The sequence below is a fragment of the Maniola hyperantus genome, chromosome 16 (assembly GCF_902806685.2).
Source record: "Maniola hyperantus chromosome 16, iAphHyp1.2, whole genome shotgun sequence".
NCBI classification, from domain to species: Eukaryota; Metazoa; Arthropoda; class Insecta; order Lepidoptera; family Nymphalidae; genus Maniola; species Maniola hyperantus.
In genome coordinates this window covers 13,892,857-13,910,352 of record NC_048551.1, presented here as the reverse complement: position 1 = coordinate 13,910,352, position 17,496 = coordinate 13,892,857, and the positions used below count along the sequence as shown (strand labels likewise).

The 17,496-nt window shown below is 40.2% G+C and overlaps 2 protein-coding genes across 4 annotated transcripts in view; both read right to left on the bottom strand.

The window, feature by feature from the left end:
• The window catches only part of Pits (Protein interacting with Ttk69 and Sin3A), a 275,032-nt gene that overhangs the window by 65,698 nt on the left and 191,838 nt on the right, over positions 1-17,496 (bottom strand). The window lies entirely within an intron of this gene.
• Positions 224-15,691, bottom strand: LOC138403413 (trichohyalin-like). The gene is made up of 19 exons (XM_069503883.1): positions 15,590-15,691; positions 14,829-15,237; positions 11,831-14,442; positions 11,363-11,426; positions 10,942-10,974; positions 10,501-10,530; positions 9,547-9,731; positions 9,273-9,419; positions 8,762-9,000; positions 7,969-8,075; positions 7,167-7,279; positions 6,129-6,225; positions 4,201-4,313; positions 3,458-3,535; positions 2,986-3,108; positions 2,490-2,633; positions 1,948-2,132; positions 979-1,108; positions 224-409 (listed from the first exon to the last, which is right to left on the bottom strand). The coding sequence occupies exons 1-19, from the start codon at positions 15,689-15,691 to the stop codon at positions 266-268; spliced, it is 5,055 nt and encodes a 1,684-aa protein (XP_069359984.1). The 3' UTR covers positions 224-265.

Here is a 17,496-nt window from a genome sequence, read left to right as displayed (position 1 = left end):
GTACATTACTTTCTGGCACGTACTGTAAAGGGGAAAGTGTGACCAGTTCTAGTCAGTCGGGGGGCAAGTGTGACCAGTTCTAGTCAGTCGGGGGGCAAGTGTGACCAGTTCTAGTCAGTAGGGGGGCAAGTGTGACCAGTTCTAGTCAGTCGGGGGGCAAGTGTGACCAGTTCTAGTCAGTCGGGGGGCAAGTGTGACCAGTTCTAGTCAGTCGGGGGGCAAGTGTGACCAGTTCTAGTCAGTCGGGGGGCAAGTGTGACCAGTTCTAGTCAGTCGGGGGACAAGTGCACTCCACGAGGGCTTCCGGCTCAACTCCCTCGTCTCCGGCGCCGCGGCCGGTTGCGGGTAGAGGCTCATCGCTCATGTTGCACTCTAGGCAGGGCTGGCACTCCTCTTCCATCATGTACAGCTGGTATACAAACAAATACGTCACATTATATACCACCATCATGATCAACCCATCGCCAGCCCACTACTTAGCACAGGGCTCCTCTCAGAGTGAGAAGGGTTTAGGCCATAGTGTACCACGCTGGCCCAGTGCAGATTGGCAAACTTCACACACCTTTGAGAACATTATGGAGAACCCACAGCCATCCAGATTTCCGCACCGTTAAAGCAAGTCATCGCAAAACCGTGCTCTGTAGTGAGCCAGCGATGGGTTGATCATGATGATGATGGTGATAAATTATTGTTGACTAGATGATTCCCGCGACTTCGTCCGCGTGGATTTAGGTTTTTAAAAATCCCATGGGAACTCTTTGGTTTTTCGGGATAAAAGTAGCCTATGCTAGCAAATCCCGTGGGAACTCTTTGATTTTCCAGGATAGGTATCCTTCCCCAGGATGCAAGCTATCTCTGTACTAAATTTCGTCAAAATCGGTTGAACGGTTGGGCCGTGAAAGGCTAGCAGATAGACAGACAGACACACTTTCGCATTTACAATATTAGTATGGATAAGTATTAGTATCGTATCGTTACCCGTCCGTCGTCGCCGTAGCCCGCAATCTTCCTGGCGGGCACGTGGAACTGCACAGGCGTCGCGCGCACGTGCCGCGTGCCCTCCGCCAGCAGCGTGTGCGAGCCGCCGCACCAGCGGTGACACATGTGTCTGGGAACAACCACAGTCAGGACATTCAGTTCAATTCAATTCAATTCCCAATTATTGGCTTTTAGGTGTGCCAGCTGGGCACAGAGTGTTTCGCCAGTGTCACGTTTATGGAGAAAAGACATTCAGCAACAACAATACGGTATTTGACAACTAGTCAAATCAGTAACTTTTTATCAAACGTCAAAACGCGCGCTTAGTATGCGAGATTCTATGGAAACCGGTGTGTGACGTCACAATCATTTGACGTGCTTTTTTTAGTTTAATCGATAATTAAAACCAACAAAGGACGTGGATTTTACGTATTTTGGAAGACCCTCTATTTAATAATCACTGAGAAATAATTTATTTTTGATGTAGTCAAATACCCAATTGTTCCTACATTCACTACACCACCGAAGAAGTGTGAAACTCCACGACCTAGTTGCTCCTTCAACATTCTTTTTAGGGTTCTGTACCTCAAAAGGAATAAGAAACCCTTATAGGATCACTTTGTTGTCTGTCTGTCTGTCGTCTGTCCGTCGTGCCTGTCAAGAAAACCTAAATATACTTCCCGTTGAACTAGAATCATGAAATTTGGTAGGTACGTAGGTCTTATAGCACAAGTAAAGGAATAAATCCGAAAACCGTGAATTTGTCGTTGCATCACATCAAAAAACTAAAATGTGTTCACGAAATTTTGCGTTTCAGTTGTCCACAAGATGGTGTAGGGTATTTTTACATATCATAACTCTTTATGATTTGAAAAGAGCAACCACCGAGTTTCTTAACGGCTCTTCTCAGTGGAAGTCATAGAAGTAGCACAAGAACAGTAGGTTTAGTTGTCCTACGTGAACACTGACCTTTCCTCAACGGCTGCAGCGCCAGCCCAGTCGGCGAGGCAGGGCTCCTCCGAGGCGCCGACGGGAGGCGGCCGCAAGGCGGGCAGCAGGTGAGGCGCGCCTGCCTCGCGAGGCTCCATCAGTGCCTGCTCGCGGCACGCACCGCACAGCGCTCCTTCCGCCAACTTGCGAGTCAGCATTGCAGCCTGCAGATAAACATTATGCGTATAGCGCACAACTGGGTAGGTTCCTGCGGTAGTGGAGCGGTGCAGGAGGGTGACAGTTGTCACGAGTTGACGTGTCACGGAGCTCTCGCGTCACGTCATCACACCCCTCCCGCACCGCTCCACTACCGCAGCATTTTTTTTTTCATAATTATGTCCGATTTGAATCCGAGGCACATCCGAAAAATTCTCATGACGGATAGAACTCGGATAACGGAAATACAGTGCGTAATCACTCTTATGGTTGTCGACTTCTAATGGCAACGGTGTTACAAGAAGTGGATGTTTTAAGCAGCAAAATTGCGCTTTTCGAGCTGGTGCGATGAAGGATATTCTTGCCTTGGGCTCCCCGAGCACGCGAGCCAACACTCTGATCTTGTAGTTCAAGTCCTGCAGCTGGCGCTGTGCGGCGTCGCGCACCGAGAGCAGCTCTACTAGCTCCGCTTTCTTTGCCGTTGTATGCTTCAAGTCTTTTATGACTGCCTGGTAAAAAAAAAATTGTGAGATATAAAAGGAAAAGGTGACTGACTGACTGACTGATCTATCAATGCACAGCTGAAACTACTGGACGGATCGAGCTGAAATTTTGCATGCGGATAGCTATTATGACGTGGGCATCCGCTAAGAAAGGATTTTTGAAAATTCAAACCCTAATATGCAATTTACCTATAATAATTATTGCGAAAGTAATAAAAACATCCGCAAGTTTAAAATCACAATTTTTAATTAGTACTAGGACAGTTATCATTAATTTATATTGTGTGTAAATTGGTGGGTCAGGTCTTGGTGAATCTGTCATTCTCCGTTAACTTGATTTGGAGCCTAGACAGTTTACCTGCCACACGGCGTCCTGACGGTCGAACTTGTCGTAACACAAGTTGATTCTTCGCTCGAAGTCGGCCCTCGCGGCCGCGAACTCCACCTCACTCAGCAGCCCTGCTAGTCTCGACGAGTCTGCCTGTGAACAAGCATTTTTTTTTGATGCTGGAAAAGTGAACGAACGCGGCAACAAGAGATAGCGCGCACCACGGTGTGGTGCGTTTTAAAATCCGTGAATTTAAATGTAAAAAAATCCGGTGCGGAATTAACTTTATAACTAGGCAACTAATTAACGCAGTGCGTGCGCTTCCATATACTTCTATAGTTTGGGTCAACTATCATGTCAAAAGTACGGTTCGCTTCTATAATAAGGACTAAAATCGTACTTTTGACATGAAATTTGACATTGACATGATTGTCGTCAAGCGCAAGCCTCTCTCACGATTTTAAAAAATCCACTATATGTACATATGAAATGGTATAGGTACCTTGTCTCTAAGTCCGTCCAGAACTTCATCTCGGTCCGCCTTCTGTTCCCGCAGCATCTCCATACATTCCAATAGACTCTATTCCAAAAACATTCATGAAAAAAAAATTACTAGAAGTAGGTAAGATTTTAGGAAAAACATCTTAACCCTTTTGAATCCTCTAGAGTCTAGACTAAACATTTTTTTGAGTGAGAAAAAAATCTGCAAAAGGACTTCTGCCTGTTGACAGGGCGTGTTCAACTCGGATGATTTCTCACCCAATCAAAGGAAATTACTTCTAATTCATCTTTTCTTATTGTCTCCCCTTGAATGTCCAGTTGAAGGACAGACTCCTGCTACCCCAGTGACCGGTAGACTTCTCCAGAATCAATATTATTTCCCTCTCAGGAACTTTACTCTATCTATCTGCTATACACCCGGGATACCCCATACATCCAGATCTGTTCAGCCATTTAGAAGTTATGGTGGAATAAAGAAACTCACATATTATTATTATAACGCGTAAAGTTTAACTTCCACGCGTCATTTTAATATTTGTGTCAGATTTCATGTCAAAAGTACGATTTTAGTCCTTATTTTAAAGGTGAACCGTACTTTTGACATGATAGTTAAAATGGCGCGTGAGGAGTCATTTTGTACGGACTATACATATATGAACCCTGAAAACATTACCCTTCTTTTTTGGTCAGTCGTGTAAAAAGACAATACATACAAAAAAGACAATACATACAATAATTTCTCACATGCATTTCCGCACTCAGCTGCGCTTGCAAATCTGTTAGTCCCTTATGCGCGAGCACAGCGTTGTCCAGCTCGCTCGCCAGCTCGTCGTACCTTTCTGTCAGCTCCAACACGACTAGATTAGAAAACATCTAGAGGTTTCTTTTAATAAAAATGGCGCCCATGAACATTTGCAGTACCAGAGGAACCACCAATGCGTTGCCGGCCTTTTTGTTGATTCGCCCCGTTGAATAAGCCGATGTTGTAATCTAATGGGGATTTGAGCCTCAATAGCTGAACGGTTGAGGAGCGGACTGAATAGGCTACTTGACTCATATCTAATTTCGTCCAATAAATGATTATTTATTATAGTATTTTGCTTAAGACAACGAAATATATCAATAACAATTATTAAAAACGCAGGATGGATATATAAATCCAATTAAAAAAAATACAGTTTTTATTTTTATTTGAAACGCAGAAAACGCTGTCAGCCATGATGTGACGTCATTCAATATGTAAACAAACAAATGTCATCCCTATGTCACGCGGGGACTAACGTAGTATCCATATATATAAAATTTAAAGTCCTGACTAACTTATATATCAACGCACAGCCTAAACATCTAAACAGCTGGTCCTAGATACATGAAATTTGGTGGGTGTGTTCTTTGTAGGTAAAGAGAAGGTATCCACTAGGAAAGGATTTTTTGAAATTCCACCCCTGAGTGGGTTAAATGGGGGTTTGAAATTTATGAAGTCCACGCGGGCAAAGTCACGAGCATAAGCTAGTTTTTATATATTTTAAAAACTCATAGTAAACGTAAAAAAATATCGTTTTCTCTTTATAAATTGAATTTACAACAAAGTGATCTTTGCAAAAATAAATTTGGGTTGCAGTCGTTAGTCATATAGGATCCCTTTAAGCAAGTCTTCGCGTGTTACGTATATTTATTTCACTGGGCACTCTAATCCACAACTTTCCTGTGGTCTTTATCGATGCGTTTTTTACATTCTCGGATAATACAATAACGATAATTACTATATTTTTCATGTAAACTAGTATAGAAGTCATGTTTATTAAACTTTGGGAAGTTATGCTGTTGTTTACAAATGCATGACGTCAGAGCACAGATAATCTATCGGTCAAACATGGCCGACAGTGTTTTCACCTGTCTAGGAAAAATATATTTTTAAATTAAAGTTTTACGGTTTTTAGGGCGCAAAAAAATATAGTGTTAATTTTTTTGATCTAATAGGACAAATATTAACCATTTAAGACCTACTTAAAAAAAGTGTCAACTAGCCTATTCCGAAAGGTTGGCGGTTACCTACTCCTAGCACAAGCTTGACGCTTAGTTGGAGGGGAAAGGGGATACTAGTCATGATTAGCATGGCTAATATTCATTTTTTTTTAAAGGGAGTTGATTCCACAGTTTTTTTTACTTTACCCAAACTAGACAGAGTAAAAATGAGACGGATATAATATGTAGAGACAAGTTTCCGCCTCGTTTTAACTGTCTTAAGTATGAACAAAGTCAAAGTATGATCAATAGATCTAGATTTTTCACTAGAGATGTGCTATGATATTGCTATGGGTGTGTGTGATATCCAGGAATCATTTTCATTGCTCCACACAAGTCAGCATTGGTGAAAAGGGTTCAACGTAACTATGTTTTTATATGGAGGTATGAGAGGTACGGATGGAAGCTACAGATTCGCGAATGGTGTAGCTCCATGTAACTCTATGCTCTGTCAGTCTGTCTACCATCGATGCATCACTTAGCTCGAGTCGCACATCTATAGTCCGCGACAGGTCGAGACGGCAATCGGGGTATGAGGTGGGGGGACGCCCCGCACACCCGCACGTTACAGAACAGCTGCTAGTAAATTCTAAATAATATATTTTTACATAGTGAGACCAAATACAATTCTTGAAGAGTTTCGTTACCTGCAGTTTCCGCATTGTTGTTCACGTTTGCCAGCTGCACAAGTCCAGCTTGCAGGTCTGTGCGCATCTGTGCTATCTGCTCTTGGAAACTTTGTATCTGATGACAATCGTTCCAACTATTTTCTAACATAATGTAATAGAGATGGCCATCGCGTGCCAGACCTTCGTTATTTTATAAAAGCTGAAAGTTTCTCCGCAAATGGTGGCTTTGGAAGATAACAGGTAATAAAAGTGTTAAAAATCTTACGTCAAAGTATAAATTCAAGTAAATTTGTTTATATTTTCTTCAGAATCACGACATGCATTGCCAGACACTTGGTGTCGTGGCAACGCCATGCCAGACACCCTTAAACTTTATTAAATTGTTAGAATAGAATCGATTTTTATTCAAATAAGTAAACTTTTACAAGTGCTTTTGAATCGTCAACTAGTTTAATTTAGTTCGGAATGCCGTTCCTACCGAGGAGAACCAGCAAGAAACTCGGCGGTTGCTTGTTAAACTTTAAGGGTGTCTGGCAGGGCGTCGCCACAATACTAGCAAAGCAGAATGGAGTGGAGATGTGCTGAGTTGACCAATAAGATAATTTTAACACGTCATCTTTTATTCAATAATCTGGTTCATCATTCATTATCATGATCAACCCGTCGCGTCGCCGGCTCACTGCTGAGCACTGGTCTCTTCTCAGAATGAGAAGGATTTGGCTAGTCTACCACGCTGGCCAAGTGCAGATTGGCAGCACACACCTTTGAGAACATTATGGAACTCAGGCTCACGATGTTTTCCACGATGTGTTCGCTATGTCGGTTACTCGCTGGTTCTCCTATGCCCTATGGTGTCCTCATTTCTGATTTGATCAGTTCGACGCTTCCTAACTCCAACACCCGTCTGCATCTGTTTTTTCCTCCAATCTAAATATGGTTACCTTATGTCAAAAGTGAATAGGCATCTTCTAGCAAGCGCGCTCCATCTTAGGCTGCATCATCACTTGCCAGCAGTCTGATTGCAGCCGAGTGCTAGTGTATACGTCAGTCCGTTACCTGCGTAGTGAGTCCGGAGTCGAACCCGCTCAACTGCTCCGCGTAGTCTTCAACCATAGAGTGCACAAATGATATCCGCTCGTCCAGCTTCAGCGCAATGTCGAGCTTCTCAGCTTTATATCACAACAGTGGATTCAATCAAAGGTATCAAATTGAAGATATCAAACTTCTAAATCTAAATAACTAGGTACATAAAAGGAAAAGCTTACTGACTGACTGACTGATTTATCAACGCACAGCTCAAACTACTGGACAGATCGGGCTACAATTTGGCATCACGTACGCATCCGCTAAGAAAGGATTTTTGAAAATGCAACCTCTAAAGGGGTGAAATAGATGTTTGAAATTTGTGTAGTCCACACGGACGAATAATGTATTCGACAATACAATACAGAAATAGATGACATTTTTCACAAATTACAATTTCAATATAATAAATGGTCCAGAATCAAATAAGTAAATTAGCTCGAACAATTAAAATTAAAAGTGAAATCAGTTACGAAAATGTAAAATCAAAAATTTGCACGTTCTCTCTATAGTGCAAAGTTGCAAACCCCCTAAAAGGGGTTTTGAGAAGTTCTAACAATATTTACAAACCTAAACAACGCGAACGGAGTTAGGCATATTGATTAATCGACTTCAAAAAAAGGAGGAGGTTCTCAATTCGTCGGAATCTTTTTTTTTTACATGGCACATTGCTGTTTTGGATGTGTCCATTCAAATACGCAATTTTAATAAATACTTAGAAATTTATTTTAGTAATGAATTAAATACTTTACGAGTCAAGTATAAAATTCCTCACCTACAAGTTTGGCGGTATGCAGAGCAGTTTCTGCGGACACAGTGGCTCTCCCTGTCATGTTGTTCAGACATTTTAGAATTTCATCCCTTAGTGCCTTCAAAGCAGCTCTGGAACAAGATTGTTTCCTTTTTACAGTATAACTTGTGCGTATGTTTGTGCGCGTGTGCGTACTTCCAAAATCTATATATATAGAAGGAAAAGGTGACTGACTGACTGACTGACCTATCAACGCACAGCTCAAACTACTGGATGGATCGGGCTGAAATTTGGCATGCAGATAGCTATTATGACGTAGGCATCCGCTAAGAAAAGATTTTTGAAAATTCAATCCGTAAGGGGGTGAAATAGGGGTTTGAAGTTTGTGTAGTCCACGCGGACGAAGTCGCGAGCATAAGCTAGTTGTCAGTAAAATGCCATGCAAGGTTTAACTGGCTGTATAGAGTAAATATATGCTGTATATGGCCGTATTGGCTAGGTAAAGCGTGTAAATTCATAGAAGGACAAAAGCGACCGACATAGCTCAACGGCTCAAAGGATTAGCAAGCTGAAGTGGCAATGGACAGGTTATGTCTGTCGCAGAACCGACGGCCGATGGGACAGGCGTGTTCTGGAGCTCCAGCGTCCAGCCCGCTGGATCGATGGCCTGAAGAAGGTGGCGAGGAGCGGGTGGATGAGGAAGGCGGAGGACCGGGTTTGGTGGCGTGTTCTTGGAAAGGCCTATATATTCAGCAGTGGACGCATACAGGCTGATGGAATGGAATAGGGTTAATTAAAGAAACAAAATAATACTGACGTCATATCCTCATAGGTAACACAAGGAACTCCTCGCCCTGCAGTCATCGAAGACACCCTCGAAACCCTGGACACGGTGGAAGGAGACGCGTCAAAGACTTCGGGCGTGAGCGTCTCTGCAGGTACCATCTCCATGCCTTTATGGGTTTTAGATCGAGCAATCTTAGGATCGATGGCGACAGATTTCTTTCTTGAAGGTTGAGATCTGTCGGCTTGGCCTCGTTGGTACAACTGATCAGCCTGGAAATTTAATGAGGAAGTTTCCAGGCACCGTTCTATAAAATTTTCATAGATGTCGCTGATTACTACCACCATTAAAGACGACAAATAATACCTATATCTATCTGTCTACCTATATCTATATATCTATATGTCTAACTATTATAGTCATAATATTAGTTCTTTTTTTACGATAATTGCAAGTTTGTGTATAAGTGATGTAGTAAATGTAAAATATGTGTATTGTATGTTTTCCTAATTAATAAAATAAATTAAAAAATTAAAAAACACACATTTGTTTGCCGCCCAGCAAGGGACGGTTCTAACGTTTCCATCTGCTCAACGATTTCATCTGGCAGCTCGCCGGCTGCGGCCAGCTGGGTCATCAGGCCCGCCATGCGGACCAAGGCCGACTCCGCCGCCTGCAGTCTAGAGTTTATCTGTAACGTCTTCCTTTGTTATCGAAATGTATAAAAGGAAAAGGTGACTGACTGACTGGCTGACTGACTGACACACTTTTGCATTTATAATATTAGTATAGTATGGAAGTATGGATAGAACAGTAACCTGCAAGGTTTGCATAGCGTCAGGCAAGCTGGCGGCGCCGCTCATCACATCGCTCATGAGCTGCTTGTTGCCCGGCAGCTGCAGCTGCAGCGGGGCCGCCATCCTCGCAAGTTGCTTCACAGATGACTGCAGCAGAGCGAACTGCGACTGCGTCACCACGTCGATGCTACTGCTCGACCGTGCACCTGGAATTTTGCTCACGGAAATGTTTTTGGAGCTCAAAATTTATTTATTTCATGTAGGACTAGTGTCTCTTATCCTACGTCTGTACCTCCAGTTCAAAATGAAGACTTTACTGACACGAGTTGGCAAGAAAGTCAGCAGTTGCAGGGCTTAAGCCACTTTACCATAGATTATAGGGTCATCATCATCATAGACGTCCACTGCTGGACATAGGTCTCTTGTTGTTTCCACACGCCACGGTCTCTCGCCGCCTGAATCCAGCGGCTCTGATGTCATCCGTCCACCTAGTGGGGGGATCTTCCAACGCTGCATCTTCCGGTGCGAAGTCGCCATTCCAGCGCCTTGGGACCCCAACGTCTATCATAGTAACTTACGGTTTTAAAACGCGAAGTGGAGAGTCTAGGGTAAGCTTTGCAAATTCCAACTACTACGCGACGAATCTAAGAGAAAGTCCACTTCCATTCTCCGACTTTAGTAAAGATAATGCTGGGAAAGTAGAGGTTTTTCTCACTCCTGTTGCAGGGCATCTCCCTTAAGAAAACCCCTCTTTTCCCCGCTCCCTAACAGGGGAGTTTAGCCATGTTAGTAACCATGTTAAATACGAATAAGAAACATGAACTTTAGACTCTGCCTTGCATTATTTTCCTTCAGAGAAGGTCACGGTTCTCGCTGGATGTTTTCAAATTTTCAATGTTTGTGCTGCCATTTGATTAACAATATTAACATAAATTATGCTTTGTCAACAATAAATTAGAAAAATTCGATACTAACCAGTGCTGCTCGCAATTGGTGCTTTCTCAACTGAAAAAAAAACAAGAAAACGTTTTGACATAGGCACGAGAACCTTTTATCGCACCTCACCATAAAAAGAACAGAAATAAAGAAACTGAGCAATAATTATAAGACGACGGTTTCGAAAAATTCCTTACCCCCTACAAACAAACTTTTACGGCGTTCCGAACCAGTGGTAAATTAAAACTACCTGACTATTCATAAACACTTGTAAAAAGTTTACATGAATAAAAAAACATTCTATTCTATTCTATTCTATACAATCATTACGAGTACCTCTTTATAATATTAGTATAGAGTATGGATTAGTACCTACCTACCTACAGATAGTATAGATAGACTAATTTACCCAATCCCCCTGTCTAAATAGATAATAGGTACCTAGGTACTTAAACAAAAAAGCAAAATAATTACACTCACCTATCAGAATTTTTTCATTATCGACTATTTTTTCTGAAATAAGCATATAAAAGGACTTTTATTTAGCAAAATTTACTAGAGTCTGGCTAACGAAAGAAGAGACTGGAAAAGCGCAGCAAGTTAAAAAATATCAGCATGGCAGCCCCAACAAAATTAGTATGACAGACCTGGAATATCCTAATTTGATACTTTAGTATTACTTACTTATTATTATTTCTATTTTCTGTTCTATCAATTAGGTTATTCCAGATCTGTCATACTAATTTCAGAGCTGGAAAAGCGCGGCAAATTTAAAAAAATATTAGTATAGACTGATATTTTTAAAACTTGCTGCGCTTTTCCAGTCTCTTTTTTCCTTAGCCAGACTCTATTTCAAGAAATGTAAGTTACCAAAAGTATGATCATATTTTAAGAAAGTAACCCGTTATCTCAATGTCATAACCGCTTCGTTGCCCAGGTTTCTTTCTGTCTAATGTCGGTTCTTTCTATAAAAAATAAAAATATTCAGTTAAGAGTTACAAGAATGAGATCTTAAAGGAGTCAAATGTCAAACGAGAATATCAGCCATTTATTCTGCCAGTACGCGGCAGAAAGTAATGTACAGACAGTGTGTCTGTCTGTCTGCTAGCTTTTCACGGCCTAACAGTTAAACCGATTTTGATGAAATTTGGTTCAAAGTTAACTTACATCCCGGGGAAAGATCTAGGCTACTTTTTATAACGGAAAATTAAACCTAAATCCACGAAGGACGAAGTCGCGGGCATCATCTAGTCTAAAATAAGCTGAAGCCCTAATCTGCACTATACAATTATCACTATTAAGAAAGTATTAATAAAAAGCCTAGCCGGTCCGATAGTCCATTGCATCGTAAATATTGGCATTAACTCACCACAGGCAACCGTTCCGTTTCGGTCTTTGGTTTATATTTTTCGACTTGTTTCGCTTTTTCAGGTCGCACATCTTTCATTTCGTTTCTTTCTGCTCTTTCTTTTTCCTCTTTGCTTATTTTTTCAGCTTTCTCTTGGTCTTTTTTTCCTTTTTTTTCAAACCTTTCTTTTTCTATTGGTGTTATTTTTACTAACTTGTCTTGCTCCTTTTTTTCTCCTTTCTCTATACTTATTTCTTTTGGCGTGATTGTTTCTTCTTTTTCGTGGACCTTGTTTTCTTTCCTATTAATCCTTTCTTTTTCTTTTGGATTAATCTTTACAGCTTTATCCAGCCCCTTTTTTTCTTCCTCGTCAAATTTTCCCTTTTCTGTTCGGGTAATTTTTTCAGTTTCCTCATACTTCCTTTCTCGATCATTTTTATCTTCTAATCTTTCTGTTTCTAATAATTTTTCAACTCTCTCCAGCTCCCTTTTTTCTTTTTCTTGGTGAGGCATTTTATCATACTCCTTTCGTCCTTTTATTATATCCTTTTCCAATTTTTGTGCTTCTTTTTGAGGTATTTTTTCTGATTGCTTACTTTTTTCTTCTTCTGGAGATATTATTTCATACTCTTCTATTTCATCTTTATTTGATTGTTCTGTTTCCATTTGTGGCATCGTTTTATCTCTCTCTTCCCTCTTTTTTTCTTTTTCAATCATAAGTTTGCACTCTTTTTGGTTTTCAGACTCTTCTGATACTTCTATTTCCATTTGGGGCATCGCTTTAGCTTTTTCATGCCTCTCTCTTTCTTTTTCAGGCAGTATTTCATACTCCTTTCGCTGTTCAATTTCATATTTTTCTGATTCTTCTCTTTCTATTTGAGGTTTTGTTTTAACTCTTGCCTGTCTCCTTTTTTCTTTTTCAGTAATTTTTTCGTACTCTTCTAATTCTTCCCTCTCTATTTGTGGCATCGTTTTATCTCTCTCTTCCCTCTTTTTGTCTTTTTCAATCATTAGTTTGTACTCTTTTTGATTTTCAGACTCTTCGGATACTTCTATTTTCATTTGGGGCATCGCTTTAGCTTTTTCATGCCTTTCTCTTTCTTTTTCAGGCAGTATTTCATACTCCTTTCGCTGTTCAATTTCATATTTTTCTGATTCTTCTCTTTCTATTTTAGGTTTTGTTTTAACTCTTTCCTGCCTCCTTTTTTCTTTTTCAGTAGTTTTTTCGTACTCTTCTAATTCTTCCCTTTCTATTTGTGGCATCGTTTTATCTCTCTCTTCCCTCTTTTTTTCTTTTTCAATCATTAGTTTGTATTCTATTTGGTATTCAGACTCTTGTGATACTTCTATTTCCATTTGGGGCATCGCTTTAGCTTTTTCATGCCTTTCTCTTTCTATTTCAGGCAGTATTTCATACTCCTTTCGCTGTTCAATTTCATATTCTTCTGATTCTTCTTTTTCTATTTGAGGTTTTGTTTTAACTCTTTCCAGCCTCCTTTTTTCTTTTTCAGTAATTTTTTCGTACTCTTCTACTTCTTCCCTTTCTATTTGTGGCATCGTTTTATCTCTTTCTTCACTCTTTTTGTCTTTTTCAATTATTAGTTTGTATTCTATTTGGTTTTCAGACTCTTCTGATACTTTTATTTCCATTTGGGGCATCGCTTTAGCTTTTTCATGCCTCTTTCTTTCTTTTTCAGGTAGTTTTTGATACTCCTTTCGCTGTTCAATTTCATATTTTTCTGATTCTTCTTTTTCTATTTGAGATTTTGTTTTAACTCTTTCCTGCCTCCTTTTTTCTTTTTCAGTAGTTTTTTCGTACTCTTCTAATTCTTCCCTTTCTATTTGTGGCATCGTTTTATCTCTCTCTTCCATCTTTTTTTCTTTTTCGATCATTAGTTTGTACTCTTTTTGATTTTCAGACTCTTCTGATACTTCTATTTTCATTTGGGGCATCGCTTTAGCTTTTTCATGCCTTTCTCTTTCTTTTTCAGGCAGTATTTCATACTCCTTTCGCTGTTCAATTTCATATTCTTCTGATTCTTCTTTTTCTATTTGAGGTTTTGTTTTAACTCTTTCCTGCTTTCTTTTTTCTGTTTCAGTAGTTTTTTCGTACTCTTCTAATTCTTCCCTTTCTATTTGTGGCATCGTTTTATCTCTCTCTTCCCTCTTTTTTTCTTTTTCAATCATTAGTTTGTACTCTCTTTGGTTTTCAGACTCTTTTGATACTTCTATTTCCATTTGGGGCATCGCTTTAGCTTTTTTATGCCTCTCTCTTTCTTTTTCAGGCAGTTTTTCATACTCCTTTCGCTGTTCAATTGGATATTCTTCTGATTCTTCTTTTTCTATTTGAGGTTTTGTTTTAACTCTTTCCTGCCTCCTTTTTTCTTTTTCAGATTTTTTTTCGTACTTTTCTGATTCTTCCCTTTCTATTTGGGGCGTGGTTTTAGCTCTGTCCTGTTTCTTTTTTTCTTTTTCAGACAGTTTTTTATGTTCCTCTTGCGAAATAATTTCTAACTTTTCCTGCTTCCTTTTTTCGTCTTTGTCCTTTTCAGGCATTTTTTCTGCCCTCTCCCGCTTACTTTTTTCTTTTATTATATATTCTTCTGTTTCTTCTTCTGTTTCTGTTTCTCCTGCTTGATGTAGTAATGAAAGAAAATAGAATAACTAAATACATTTATGCATTGATTATAATCTTTGGGATATCAATGAAGAGTTAACATTTGACATATTCTATACCTTCTTCTATTTATATTATACATTACATATACATTATTATATAATATTATAAAGAAGTAAAGTTTGTAAATTTGTTTATAGGGGGTAATCTCTGGAACTACTAAAATAATTTTAAAAATTCTATCACTGATTAGAGATCCCTACGAAAATTTAAATAAGCTTCCCGTGCGAAGCCGGCCCGGGTCGCTAGTCTTTAATAAATCGTTGGGAAAAAAATTGTTACTAATCTGTGTAAAGTATCTGATAGGTATTGTACAATACAGATATAATATTATCAATTTACCTTTATTCACCATCATATGCGTTTGCTTTGTTGCAAAACGAGATTCTTCTTCTGGAAGTTTTGCTGTCTTCCGCTGCCCCTGCCTTTCTATAATTTCTTTTTCTCTCAGAGTCACTTTCGACGCCTCTTCACGTTCTTTTCTATCCCCTTTGTCTTTAGCTTTATCTTTTTGTTTTGTATCTGCTGTGACTGATCTTTCTTTTTTGGCAGGTGTTCTCGGACTCTTTGCTTTGCCTTTGCCCGGGGCTGGACCCTCAGATGAGCTCTCTGAGGATTCATCGCCGGCAGTCCTCTTTCTACCCTCACGTTTTAGGTCTATTCGTATTTCGACTCGTTGCGTCAACAGCCGCTGCTGCCTCGCCAGAATGTGTAGAATCGCCTGAATCAGCTTGAAATTGACTATGTTGGCCTGAAGACAAGTTCGAGAATGGTCAATAGCTCGTCTTCTTTGATCGTCTTTATCCACTACTAATAATATCAAAAATGAGAAATATGTACGCTTACTTTTCACGGTCCATTCGTTAAACCGATTTTGATGATATTTGGTAAGTACAGATTACTACAGCCCATGGACGGACATTGGCCACTTTTTATCCCGAAAAATCATCAATTTTGAAAAAAAAGATCTTTTTAAGAACAATCGGGGTATGCGGCGGGGGAACGCCCCACACACCGTACGTCATCCGCGATATCGTGTGCGAGCGTCCCCACCCCGATTACCATCTCTACCTAGCTAGCTAGTACTCAGCTAGTTTCCTTACATCGGGCGCTCCCATGGCTCTGTCGATCAAATCCTCCACCGTGACCAAGATGGTTGCGTCACTCATCGTCGGCTCGTCGATAGCTCCCTTCGGCTTCGGCATCTTGGATACCTAGTCTTTAGAACCTACTCCTCTTGATTTGTTTAGCTTCTTCTATGAAAGTTTTGTAAATCGTTAACGAATAACAAGTAAAAGTAAGTCACAAAACTTCAATATTTTCTGCTCTGATTGCAGTGTCCTCAACCTGTCAGAACTATCAAAATGTCAAGAACAAATCAATCAAGAATGTTCAAATTTTTCTTAAAGAAATGAGAGTATTCATTGACTATTCAGTGATTTAGCCTTTTCAGCTATAAATATTGCATGGCAAGGTACTATGCCCTATTCAGCAATAGAAAATGCCTGCCTGGCCAGCATTGACTTATATCACTGCTGGCCAGTATTAGAGTGCCCTATTCAGCTATAGAAAATGCCTGCCTGGCCAGCATTGACTTATATCACTGCTGGCCAGTATTAGAGTGCCCTATTCAGCAATAGAAAATGCCTGCCTGGCTAGCATTGACTTATATCACTGCTGGCCAGTATTAGAGTGCCCTATTCAGCTATAGAAAATGCCTGCCTGGCCAGCATTGACTTATATCACTGCTGGCCAGTATTAGAGTGCCCTATTCAGCTATAGAAAATGCCTGCCTGGCCAGCATTGACTTATATCACTGCTGGCCAGTATTAGAGTGCCCTATTCAGCAATAGAAAATGCCTGCCTGGCTAGCATTGACTTATATCACTGCTGGCCAGTATTAGAGTGCCCTATTCAGCTATAGAAAATGCCTGCCTGGCCAGCATTGACTTATATCACTGCTGGCCAGTATTAGAGTGCCCTATTCAGCTATAGAAAATGCCTGCCTGGCCAGCATTGACTTATATCACTGCTGGCCAGTATTAGAGTGCCCTATTCAGCAATAGAAAATGCTTGCCTGGCCAGGATTGACTTATATCACTGCTGGCCAGTATTAGAGTGCCCTATTCAGCTATAGAAAATGCCTGGCCAGTATCAGAGTGCCCTATTCAGCTATAGAAAATGCCTGGCCAGTATCAGAGTGCCCTATTCAGCTATAGAAAATGCCTGGCCAGTATCAGTGCCCTATTCAGCTATAGAAAATGCCTGGCCAATGTCTGCCCTATTCAGCTATAGAAAATGCCTGGCCAGTATCAGTGCCCTATTCAGCTATAGAAAATGCCTGGCCAGTATCAGTGCCCTATTCAGCTATAGAAAATGCCTGGCCAATGTCTGCCCTATTCAGCTATAGAAAATGCCTGGCCAGTATCTGCCCTATTCAGCTATAGAAAATGCCTGGTGCAGTTCTTAGTGACTCATTTTTGTCTTCCACGGACACCAGTCCTCGTCTGCGCAGGCCGTACGTAAATGTGAAAATGCGAGGTAGTAGAAAATAATACTACAAAGATTTAAAATTAATATTTTATTTATAACTTCGTCCTATCAATCAAGTTCAAACAGCAAGAATAATATACTCTATTGTATTTAGAATAATATATTTTGTACACTCGACAACTAGTTGCTAGTTGCGAAGCTATCAGCGGAGTTCAAACAAAATAATACTGCACATTGAAAACACCAACACAATTACAATGCGATCAAAATAAGAATAGAATCTGTTAACTGTCACTTCAAAATATGGTTTGCATTTTTTTATCAACATCTAAGAAAGTCTTCAGTGTCTTTTTCTATTGCCGCTACAGCAACAAATAAAAAAATTCAAAATGGCCGCCATTAACAGTACGGTAACATCATTAACATGGGTACGGATCTCGTGTGCGAGTCCAACTCGCACTTGGCCGGATTTTTCATCACCACAATAACATGGTGGAAATTTATTTCTATTCTTATT

Bases quoted from the DNA above. Each gene is read 5' to 3' on its own strand.
- LOC138403413 (XM_069503883.1), bottom strand. From the start codon at position 15,691: ATGCCGAAGCCGAAGGGAGCTATCGACGAGCCGACGATGAGTGACGCA. The intron at 8,076-8,761 runs GTCAGTATTATT...ATCTTGTTCCAG, and splicing joins GTTACCTATGAGGATATGAC to AGCTGCTTTGAAGGCACTAA. The intron at 3,109-3,457 runs GTACCTATACCA...GCTTGTTCACAG, and splicing joins TGGACGGACTTAGAGACAAG to GCAGACTCGTCGAGACTAGC.